This window comes from Pempheris klunzingeri, chromosome 2 (genome assembly GCF_042242105.1).
Source record: "Pempheris klunzingeri isolate RE-2024b chromosome 2, fPemKlu1.hap1, whole genome shotgun sequence".
Taxonomy (NCBI): domain Eukaryota; kingdom Metazoa; phylum Chordata; class Actinopteri; order Acropomatiformes; family Pempheridae; genus Pempheris; species Pempheris klunzingeri.
The window spans coordinates 28,934,518-28,946,651 of NC_092013.1; the positions used below are offsets into that span (position 1 = coordinate 28,934,518).

Genomic DNA, 12,134 nt, shown 5'->3' on the forward strand with positions numbered 1-12,134 from the left:
GGGTTCTATGTGAAGTAACAGGTCTGCATATTAACTCTGTGGAAATATCAGGCTCTGCCCAACACCTTTCTGCCTCTCATACTATCAGCCACACAACCAGAACAGACTTAATAACTTTGCTTCTGTGTGTGTGTGTGTGTATGTGTGTGTGTCTGTCTGTCTGTGTGCTCTTCGACAGCGATAACCTTTCTGGAATAGGAGTGTTAATTGCACTGGTCTGGGATCAGTGGGGGAGACGGTGTAATTGCTATCTATTCTGAGATGAATATTTTTACAGGACAGAGAGTGTGTGTGTGTGTGTCTGCATGTGTGTGTGTGTGTGTGAAAGTGTGTCCAAAAAAATATATCCCTAACAAGAGGAATAAAAAGAATAATTTTTTTGGCACTTAAATCAAATGTATATAAAAGGGAAGTCTATATGTGCGTGTGTGTGTGTGTGTGTGTGTGTGTGTGTGTGTGTGTGTGTGTGTGTGTGTGTGTGTGTGTGTGTTTGTGTGTGGGATTGGTATCATCATAGAGGTTTTTTTGCCACATATCCGCTGTGGTAGCGTTTACAACAGAGAGTAACATCAGCGTCTGCTCCTGGCCTCTGTTCACCTCTCTTGTCCTCCAGTGCTGTCAGCTGGGAGCACGGTGGAAATGTCCTATTCGATTTTGGTTTCAGATATTTTTATTTTTGTCACATTATCCGCCTGTTTCACCAGGGGATGATGGCGACAGAGATACATGTATTTAGAACATGTGCTTGAACCAGCCTCTTCAGCATCAACAGACTGTTGCAACAGCTGAACATTTGACCAATGAAGTCTGATGGCAAAATGGGGTGTTAAGTCAGCTATAACTGCAACTTTCTTTTGTTGCTCTGTTGCTACTGAAGCTCAAACTCAGTTCAAAAGTTATGATTTTCTGTAACACACAACTGATGGGACTGACATTATCATGTCATAAAACTATAGTGACCGTGTTTTTAAAAAAAAACCAACTACTGCTGTGGAGCTGTGAAAGAAGACCCCTCTATACAAATAATAATTCAGGTTGACGATAAATGAGGTAGCAGTCTACTGTAATGGGTAAAAGAGAAACAAAGAAAACTCTTACTGCATTACTGTCAATGTAGGTGTGAATGTCTAACTGTGTTGGAGTGACGCCCTGTCCACACTGTCCGGGCTCTCACCTGCTGTGAGATGGGACAGGCTCCAGCCTGCCCCGCCCCTGGATTAGTGGGTAGAGAAAATACCCAGACTGATGTAGTAACTAACCTCTATGGTTCAGACCTTTTTTCCTATTATGGCATAACTCTATGTTCAAGCAAAGCCACATGGGAGGTAACACACACTGCAATGGGTGCAACAGCCTACAGGACACTACAAGATGATGCCACACTTGAGGCCCCTTTCAGATCATTTCATTCCAAACAGATCATCCCTGCTGCCTAGTAAAGCCGACAGCAGAATAGTGGTGTCTGTCGAACCCCGGTGAGGCTGAGGTGGTCTGTCTGTCTCAAATCTCTCACTCAGACACCTGAGCAGTTTCCCCTCTGACGACTGCAGGGCTGATCAGGAAATCCAAACCTGCTGCAGTTTCCTTTGGGGAAGCTCTGGCATAAGACAGGCCATCTGCAGAGTAATGCTACCATCTACCAACCTGCCTGCATTAGTGTGTGTGTGTGTGTGCCTGCTGTACACACTCCTCTGCTCTGCTTCTCTTACAGACATCACATCGAGCTCCTCCAGTGATCCAGTGCCTGCAGCACATCCGTGCCTTCACCTGCCGTCTTTATTAAGTGAGATAGTTCCAAAGAGCAGCTGCAGAGATGTATTAGCACCACCGTCAGCCAGCAGCAGCTGTGCTGTGTCGGCCATGCCGCTGCCTCATGGGAGCATGTGCGGCCAATTACACCGCAGCGGACGGTCATCAGGAGGGCAGCAGAGGAAGTTCAAGAACTAGCTGAAGGTGTGTTAAAGAAGTGTGTAATCAGACCTCGGGGGCGGTGCTGCTGATAGAAGCAAAAAGGCACCCAGAGAGGTGACACACAGGTTAGAGGTTAGTTACCAAGTTATCATGTATGACAATGTATTATTATTCTTATTATATTATTATTATCTATACATTTTTATTATAGATTCAATTAACTCTTTACAATCACTAAAGCGATCAATAAGCAGTTAGAAAAGTAATAAAGTAATATTTGTTTTCCTTTTCAGGCTACTTTCTAGCAAAGTGAAATATTAAAGTTACGTCAAAGACACTGTTCTGTATGTAAGGAAGTGCCTCGTTGTGTTGTGTTGTGTTTCATTGTTGTTTTATTGCTTTGTTACCAACTGTTAAATGACTTTTTTCTGTCACCCTCAAAACTTTAAATTGCCTCTTCTACTCTTCACAAAATCTGAATTAGACAGTTTCTTTTCCTGTGAAATAGAAATGATAAGAAAAAACAATCAGCAGCGATGGTCAGTGTTCTCTACAACCTTGCTGGATAAAGTCAAAGCAGAGTAAAAGCAGAGAAAACATCTAGACCAGCTCATTTATCATGTAAACTGACAAGATAATTACTAAAGTGAACAAATAATTTATAACTGGGGTGTTATGGTGCGACAAGGTGGTCGAGGGCTGCTATTTTGGATTCAGATAAAATGTAATTTGAAAATATCAACGAGAATTCACACCAGGTGTGAAACCTTAAAATATAATTAGATCTTATATATTTGCCATCCATCTGTAGTGTAGTTCACCTGCAGGTCAGAGACTGATCTGTTCAGCCGTCAGATAAAATGTCTCTTTAAGAACCAGCAGTGGAAGGTACTGTCAGATGGCACAGATAGTAATATGCAAAAAAATGTGTGTGTGTGTGTGTGTGTGTGTATGTATGTGAGTGTGTCTGTGAGAGAGAGAGAGAGCGAGAGAGAGACACAGAGCGAGAGAGAGCGAGAGGAAGTGAAAGTAACAGGGAGTTGCAGATATAGTTAGTAATGGCAACAGACTGTGTGGGCTTTTGACACTTCAGCTCATCACTTGCTCATCCATATCATGGTTTCCATGGCCCACGTTAATCATCTCTCACGCACGCACACACATACACACAGTGTACTGTCAGCTGTATCGATTGTGAGGTGGCCGGTGGATGAACCTGTCATGGCCAACATAGATCGGACTGGAGGATAATGAAGTCTTCCTGCCCTATCTGACAAGCTCTGAGGGAGAGAGAGAGAGAGAGAGAGAGAGAGAGACAGAAAGTAAGAGAGAGAAAAACAGAGAAAGATGCTCCTGGGACAGCCCACGGGCGTCCTAACCATTGCCTGCATAAATTGGATGGAAAGAAGCCCCTTGAGTCGAAGACGTGATCTGTCATGATGCCATCTAAACGAGACTCGCATAGAGGGAGAGGTCAGGGTGCTAATAAAGACCTAACCCATACACACACACACACACACACACACACGCACACACACACACACACACACACACACACACACCATTGATTGAGCAGTGAACGCAAGCTGACAATCCTCAGCTATTTTCCTGGAAACATTTCAATCTGGCTGTAACATTGCTATAAAAATTCTGTTTCTTTTGTCCCCGTCTCGTCATCCCTTTACCTTCACCCATCCATCTTTTGAGGAGTACAAGCTCACAGCTTGCCGACGTCTTGTCCTTTTCCTCTCATGTCGGTGTTGTTCAGTGATTTACTGCCTTGCTTGTTAAAGAATAAAACTGGTGATGTTCTATTTTGTTTGACAACAAAATTAACCCAACAGCTGTTTCTCTTTACTTTCTGACATCGCCACCATGTCTTCGACTCTCAGCCTGGAGCCAATATGTAAATCTTTAAAAATGATTCATATATTAGAAAAGGTGAAATAATTTCACAAACCAGCTAGGTCTCCAGGAAGCTGTTTTTAGCAATTATTACTCAAATAGGAAGAAATGGTCGATTTCTTCTGGACTATTTTCAGGATTAATTTTACTGAGTTATTCACAGCAGCAGAACACAGAGGTTTGATATGAAATGGCCTCATTAAGTTGTTATGGCGGAAATGTTGAACAGCTGTCTATTTAAACATCAAAAAGCTACATTGGCATTCATTTGGTGTCGTGACTCTGTCCATCCGGTTCAATATTAACTCCCATCTTACCAAAATACATCTGGCTCTTTAGCTGCTAAATTCTTCACTATGTTCACTGGCTAGTTGCTAATATTGTCTGTCTTCTGTTTTGTGCTGTGCAGTGGATTTATTTGAGCTCTTTTGCTAAAAACAGCTGCCTGGAAATGAGGTTGCTGGGAGCACAGGCGCTGTATTAAAGCTTAAAAAACATTTTTCTAACCAAAACAATGAGCTGAAAGACACTAAAAGACCAGAAGGCTGCAATTATTACACTCTTTCATATTTCACATGGTCATGTGACCAATTTTTATCATCAAAATGTTAATTAGTGTAGCTTTAAAGATACCATACAGTATCCCTAAATGCAAAAGGAATCCATCTGGCAAGTTATACAATAAAAAAAGTAAAATAATAGTAGAATGAAAATAAACAGCTGCCTGAACTGCAGAGAGGAAATGTCTGTCCCCGACCCCATCTCTCTCTCTGAGAATGACTTCACATTCAAGAAACTACACAGTGACAATTTTAATCCATCTTCCTCCAGTGTGGACTTGACACTTACTCCTCTTGTATTCCCTGTGGGCAACCTCTCTATCTATTTTTCCTCCTCGCTCCCTCTCACCTTTGCCTTACTCGTTCGCTCACAGGGACATGTGCGTCCCCTCCTGAACATCGTTTCATTGTAAAAATAGCATTATTGAACCTGCAGGATGATAACAGAGCAAAGTTTAATGTATTTGTTATGTAACAGCACATTTCACATGATGTCACAGTATCCAAACTTTTACCTCCTTTGTGGATCAAAGACCGTACATACACAAGTCTCTCTCTGCACCAAGCGATAACAGCCATGTGTGACATAATCATCAGGCAACAGAAATCTTTTCCTTCCCAAGCAGTTGTATTTTCTCAACCTAAGACCATCAAAGAGCTGCTGCTGCTGCCCGGAGCACAGGGCAGCTGAAAAACTGATGCTGCTAGCATGGCACATCCATAACACTGTAAATTGTCAGGATGGCAAAAAATGACCTTATATGTGTACTGTACGTGTGAATGTGTGTGTACAAGAGTGAGAGTGTGAGAGAGTTTGAAACTGTCAAAACAGCCATTTATCAAAAAGCCCATGAGGTCTCAGCAATGTTTTTCTCCCTTTCTCACACACACACACACACAAATATATAATGGCGTATAAGGGCCATTATAAGTAAGCAAAAAAAAAAATGACAAAGCCGGAGGGGGGTAATGAATATGTTCATAGGCAACTGTTTGGTAGTACAATTTGGCATAACTACCTCTATGATGATCCAGCAAGGAAATACTGTCCATGGAAACACAAGAAGGGAATGTTGTACTCCAAAGACAGATACCTCCCCAGGTACATCAAGGAAGCCTCATTTATTTTGGCAGACTCAGTCTGCTGTGCCACATATTAGCTTCAGCGGAACTTTACAATCTGTTTTTACACAGAACAAAGACCGAGAATATTTAGTCAATGGGGTGTTTTCACAGCCAGTTTAGAGAGGAAAGTGATGACAGTGGCAATGTCCTCTGACAGTGTGTGAATGGCATGTGATTATTGTATTGAAACAAACGAAGTGAAAATGTTGTTGTGTTATTCCTATTTGTTTAGGTTTCTTTTTTAGTTGAAGTCTACAGTAAATCTATCGTTTGGTGAAAACACTGAAAATGGTTTCTTTAGCAGTGCGGACCATCAGCCATCGGCACTTCTCTGGTTTGAGTCAGCGTAGCTAAAAAACTGAGAGCAGACGCAGGCCCACAGCAAATAAAGAGCTGCTGCCGGTCTGATAGCTTTGCTAAGGAATCATTTTGAATGCATCATTATCAAGTTGAGAACATACCCAAGCTTCAGTGGCACTTTGCTGCTCTGAGTAAATCAAACCTCCCGACTGGACGACAGCAGCTCCTTTTGTGTGGCGACTTGTTCACACTGTACAAGCCGAGCTATATCTAACAAGCGCTGTGTACTCACATACATTTACTGTCAAACGATTCACTATCGCTGTCAGTGGTCACAATGTAAGCAGTCTTAATTCTGCGTATGAGCAGCAGTGTATTACTGAGTGAGGTGTACACTCATCTGTATACTGACTGTTTGATCTCAACATGGCAGATGTAGCGAATGCTGAAAATACTGCTGATCCCAGGCAGCTTGCAGACTCTTCAGAGCCATTCGGACAGTTACTTGCATTTTCTCTCAAGGCCATATTTGACATAATCTTATATAAAACTGCTTTTAATGTCTGACATAAAAGTGTTTTGTACTTTGCAATTAATTTACTGAATAAATCATTTGCCCTCAATGCACCATACAGAATATTTGCAGTGCTTCTCGGACTGTTGAGAGATCAAGGATGCAATGACATTTGTTCAACTCTTTTTAAATCATATGGAATTTAATTTGGAGTTATGGTTTTCAGAAAACTTTTTAGAAGCCACAATCTAAATCTCTGACCGTATGTGAATTCATACACATAATCTTTATGAAAGGAACTTATGGTAAGGATGTTTTTCTGAGGATCATATTCAACTATTTTATTATTGGAATGTGATCCTCTCAGTCTGGTAACTCATACACCACATTTTACAATTAATTTAAAAAGTTACAGGTACAGTGCGTGGAGAAGTGGTTCTGAAAAGTGGGTGCCATTGAAAGACAAGAGCCTCATCATTCTTCTGTAGATTTATAGAACACAACTTAAGAATCAGCACAAATCTGTCCCTGAGAACAAAACATCATGCAGCTCGTTTCACCTTCCTCTGATTTTTGATAGAAGATGCATAACTTATGTAATCTGACCATAATGCCATAACACTCCGACTCCAACTCTGTATCCATTCAATCAAACACTTCAGTTAGGGGTGAATATTCCTGGCATATTGAACCAATTAAATGAAATACCATGGGCTGAGTTTATGTAATCTTGATGTTATAACACAGGCCTGTCTGGATGGAGGAGATTCACTTTTCACGCCGATTTTACACAGAAGGAGTCATTTTGCCCAAAACTCTAATCCAATTCTTCCAGTTCTTTACTCAGGACTTGAAAGACAATCCATCTGTTCCTCCTGGCCGACGTTCAATCACACCACCTTCTGTTGTGTGGGCCGGAGGTGAGTTAAATGTTTCTACCACTTCACTGACAGCCGGGGGAGTCGGGGACACGGTGGCATCTCGCTGCTATAAAGATCACGGCTGGAGTCCTAATTCATCACCCCAGGCATCATCATGTGGCATTACAATATGCTAATGTAGCGACGCCATGCCCTTGCTGTCACCTCGATCTCTCTTTCATCTTTCTCCCACCTCCCTCCACCTCCTTCTCCTCTTCTTCCCCTTGAGGGCTAGGCTCCCCCCTTCTGTGACTTGCACCTTTCTGTTGATATGTGGAGATGGGGGTGGGGGGGGCTGGAGGGGCTGAAAGTGATGTCGCAGCTGATGTTGGAATTAGGTGAGCATTGCATGTAGTTGTCTGACTGCAGCCGACGAACAGGTAATTAGCCTGTGGTGGCAGCGTAACAACCGGATCTCATTTAATAAGCACAGCCTCTCCTTCAACTGGAAAATCACTGCCTCACATGCCTTCAGACGCGATAAAAATAGGAAAACCTGTGCAACAGGTGACGCTTTGTGGTGGAAATTTGTGCTGTTGGGTTTTCACAGAGATGGAGTACAGTAACGATTATCCAGCCAACAAAGATTTTGACGAGACGTTGATGCAAGGCAGATTTGACATCTGTAGTTTTCGTCATTGACGCTTCAAGAGTTGCATTTGTTTAAAAGAATTTTAAAGCTGTTTAGATGTGTATTTGTCCTCTGCTGCTATGTGAACAGTTGGACATTTAGTTCTTACCCCATGTGACGGATACGTTAGCCAGCCCCAGTCTCCTGTGATCGTCGTCGTGTCCAGCAGATTCACTGCAGAGAGAAAGAGCAAAACAACAACAGAGGTGGTAAGTGATGGACTTTCAATGATTGTTGACAATCCATCCTGTCCTTCGTCACCTTCCTCTGGCGCCCAACAGTGTCTCACACATACACACATACACCTGTCTGACAGGTGAGACTGATGAGGCGGGACGGTCATCACCGCAACTCTGAGCCGGGTGTCACAGCACGCAATGTCACCTTGACCTCGGAGCCCTCGGAGTTGGGACCTGAGTGGTCCAGGCTCAGAATAGAACTGAAGCTAAATGTTTACTGTTAAAATGTGCAGCACGAAAACAGTACAGAATCTCAGCGGCAGTCACTGTAAAATATCCTGTGAAAAACCGCTCAACACAAATACATTTCAATACATTTCAAGGCAGGTACAAAAGAACATGCTATAATATATAGAATTAAGAACTAGTGATTGAAAAAATATAAATCCATCCATTGTCTATACCGCTTATCCTGGGCCCTATCACAGGGCACATAGAGACAAACATTCACGCTCACACCTACAGGCAATTTAGAGTCACCAGTTAACCTAACGTGCATGTCTTTGGACCGTGGGAGGAAGCCGAAGTACCTGGAGCCAACCTGCCAACCTGCCAGCAGGTGAGGCAGCAGTGGGAACGTGTCTGTGTTCCCTCAGCTCAATGTTCTCACAGCTCAATGTTCCCTCAGCTCTATGTTCAATTAGTACACAAATAAAATCAACAAACAAAAGATGTGGGGCTAGACCATACTATCTGGGGAGGGAGAACAGAGTAGTACGTAGGGAAGATAAATTGTCACAAAATATGCGAGCAAATTATGCATACATCTCCACCATACACAAAACTATTTGTACCAGATCCAAACTGTTACACGCAATAGACACACATGCAGGGTAGCTACTCTGATACTCCGTCCCCCAGCCAGCACGGTACGTAGTCTAATAACACTGAGGAGAAATCAGTGGTAGGCTTTGTCTTTCCTTTCTAGGCTGGAGCACTGTTACCTCGTCCAGACATGCAGATGACTGGAAACTTATTTCTTGGTTGATGTGCCTCAAGCAATCATTCGATGCTTCACCCCGTCACCAAACATGAAACATCCAATCATGCGCCAAACAAAGGCTGGCCTCAGCTGCTCCCCCGGGTGTGTCTCAGACCTGGAAGAAAGGCCCAGCTGAGCTTCCCACCCCTTTTGATAAGCTCTGCCCCTTGATTGAGTCCTAGTGGTAGACTTCCTGTCACCTTCCCTTCCACACTGGTTAAATTATAATAAGCCTTATTAAACTGAGCTTATCATTGAAATGAAGCTTTTAGGGTAAACAAAGATACTGACCACATGTTTCAGCTGTCAATAATTATTTGGCCCAGGACTGTACAGACCATGTATGTATAAAAACAAGCTGGATACAGTAGCTTGACAAAGTGGCCAAACACTTCTAGGTCCATCATGTGATGGATCTAACTCCTGTGCCCTGTTGTGGCTCTTTTTGTATAGATTTACATTGTGAAAGAAAAGCCTATAAATCAGCATTTAATTCGGCCTGTTATTATTCCCAGGGGGCGTCAGATGTCGATGCTTTGCCACCCTCTTTGGCACCATTTAAGGTCTGGAGGTGTTCTTCCTGCATCAATGTAAGATGCTGAAATGCAATGTAGGGTACAACAGTGATCAAAGTCCACATATGGAAGTGGAGGGGTGGTTGGATGGCAAGCACACTTGACATTGACCCAGGAACCCATTCATGTCCCGTGTGAAGAGTAAGACATCTTTTTTATTAAATCTAACCAATAACTCAATCAAACAATCACGCAATACTTTAAGAAGGTTTCAGAGTCTGTTTATTGTATTGCTTTTGTTAAGGACAAAGGTCTGGTATGCCTGAAGCAATATTAGACCATCAGAGGCATCAGTATTTGACAAACTGGGAAAGAGACCCGTTTGGAAAAAAAGTCCAACTTTTCTTGGTCTAACTGATCATATTTTGCTAATTGACCACTGGCTGGTGGGCTAGAATGGATTTTCGTCTCTTTACACCTACTTCACACTTCTTTTCATTGACTTTCTTGCTGCATCTAAAATTCACTTCACATTCTGTCTGAACACAGACGGAGCTGAGTAGCAGGGTATTACAAGAAAGAGAGATGGACACATTAGGAATAAGTGGATGACGAACTTTGTGAGCTACTAATTCTACCCACTGGCAGAGTCCATATTTTCCACTGGAGCAGGTGTGTGTGTGTGTGTGTGTGTGTGTGTGTACGTGTCTCTTCCCTTCAACACTTCCAGCTAAAGTGATCTCTGCCCTAGGGCTGCTTGTCAAGCAGCCAAGTGATGCTCCTCACATTAGAATGAGTTTAACAAAACACTTCACACTTCTTAGCTTTATGTCTCTCATCCTTCATCTTTCTGTCTGACACTTGCTCTCTTCGTGTTTCTCCTGCATGTCAAAGCTACAATATGCACCATTTGCCTTGAAGCAGGAAGTGAACTGCGTGGCCTGGCCCCCTCCCCCTCAGCTGGCCAAGTTCATGTCCGGATAATTTTAACTCACTTTAACACCAATGGATTTTCAGATACACACTCAGAAATGATCCAGGATCAGTGTGGTTACTTAGAGAATGTTCCAAACTGAAATATTTGACATGAGATTGATTGAATATGCATTGTTTAGCTGATGTGTCTGGGTCCAGTGGCAAAAAGGCACATTTCATTTTTTTTCCTTTTCTTTTTACTAGATAAAGTTCTAATGACTGAAAAGATAAAGAAAATAACTAAACCTACAAAAATCTAACTTTGCTGAAACAAGAACAGGCCACACAGTTTAACTGACAGGTAACCTCTGGCATCTGCAGAAAATATCACAGCAATGAGAACATGACACACTTCAATAGGTGTTCTCACTTCTGCCTGATTAGACCTTCTCTCTGGTTTGTGATGGCACACTGTGCCTGACTGACATCTAACTCTGGAACTAGCTTTTATTGCACCTGTTCAGGTGGGACAACAAACATTTGTGATTCTTTGAAAGCTGGATTGATACATTCCACCCACCACAAAGCAGAGGGAGCAGAAGATAGAAAACTCTGCCATATTATTGTTGGGCACCAGTTACCACTCCGCCATAGACTGTTTATAAAGATGAACGACATCTCCCCAAAAGTGAAGCCAAAACACCTTGATTGTCCCCTGGTGGCCGGCTGCTGTCCAGGTCTCTATGTCAGTGGATGGGACATGAGACAAACCAAAAATGTGGTTTTAATTAGCTATTTGATGCAATAAAATGGGGTGTTACATCATGTTTGAGAGCTGTGATTGACAGCTGCTCTGAGTTGCAGAGGCACCTGCAGTGGGAATGTTGAGAGGACATGTAATGAATTGTTCTGCAGTGCTCACCTGTATACTGGATATTTTGGCTATATAGTCTTTCGTCTCCACCAACTCCTGAGAAGAATATGTAGTGGTATCAACTCTGCAGGCAATTAAACCAGTTGAAATTTCAGCCTGAACCAAAGTAGTGGACTGACCACTGCTGAATTGGCTGATAACTCAATGTTAAAACGTAAAATAAGAATTAATGGAGCTTTATGTTTGGTGAGTTTACAAACTCCCACTTGTGGGCTGACAGTGCTTTAACAAACTCTGTCTAAAGAAAATGATTTTGCACATCACTTTATCCAATTGTCCAATTATCAGGATGCAGCCATTCAGCTGATAATAATGAACATAAATTGAAAGAATACTAAATTGAAATTGAAAGACAGTAAAGCGCCCGTAGGATGCTTTTGTTTGACCCAAAAAGTGTACAGAAGCAAATCCAAAGTGATGAGTGGTCCAGCGCACTACGTTCATTTAGTGCTTCTCTACTTTAGTGGACAAATGACTTTACAATTTGCCTCTCCATTACTGAGCAGCACCTAGTTGCTGTTGGTTTGGACAGAGTTTTGTGTTTTGCTCAGAAGTGTCAATTTTTCACTTCCTTCGGGTCAAGAAGTGTTTGCACCCACAATTCATGGAAGAAAAGAGGCAGAGTCTGAAGCCTAGTAATGGCGATGGAGCACTCTTGTCTGCTGACGCTCCACTTAAGGATT

At 42.4% G+C, this 12,134-nt stretch overlaps 1 protein-coding gene across 1 annotated transcript in view; it reads right to left on the reverse strand.

Moving 5' to 3' along the window:
• The window catches only part of epha8 (eph receptor A8), a 93,397-nt gene that overhangs the window by 60,385 nt on the left and 20,878 nt on the right, over positions 1-12,134 (reverse strand). The window contains exon 2 of the mRNA XM_070837326.1: positions 7,976-8,040. Within this exon, the coding sequence (XP_070693427.1) occupies positions 7,976-8,040 (65 nt within the window). The remainder of the gene's footprint in view (positions 1-7,975; positions 8,041-12,134) is intronic.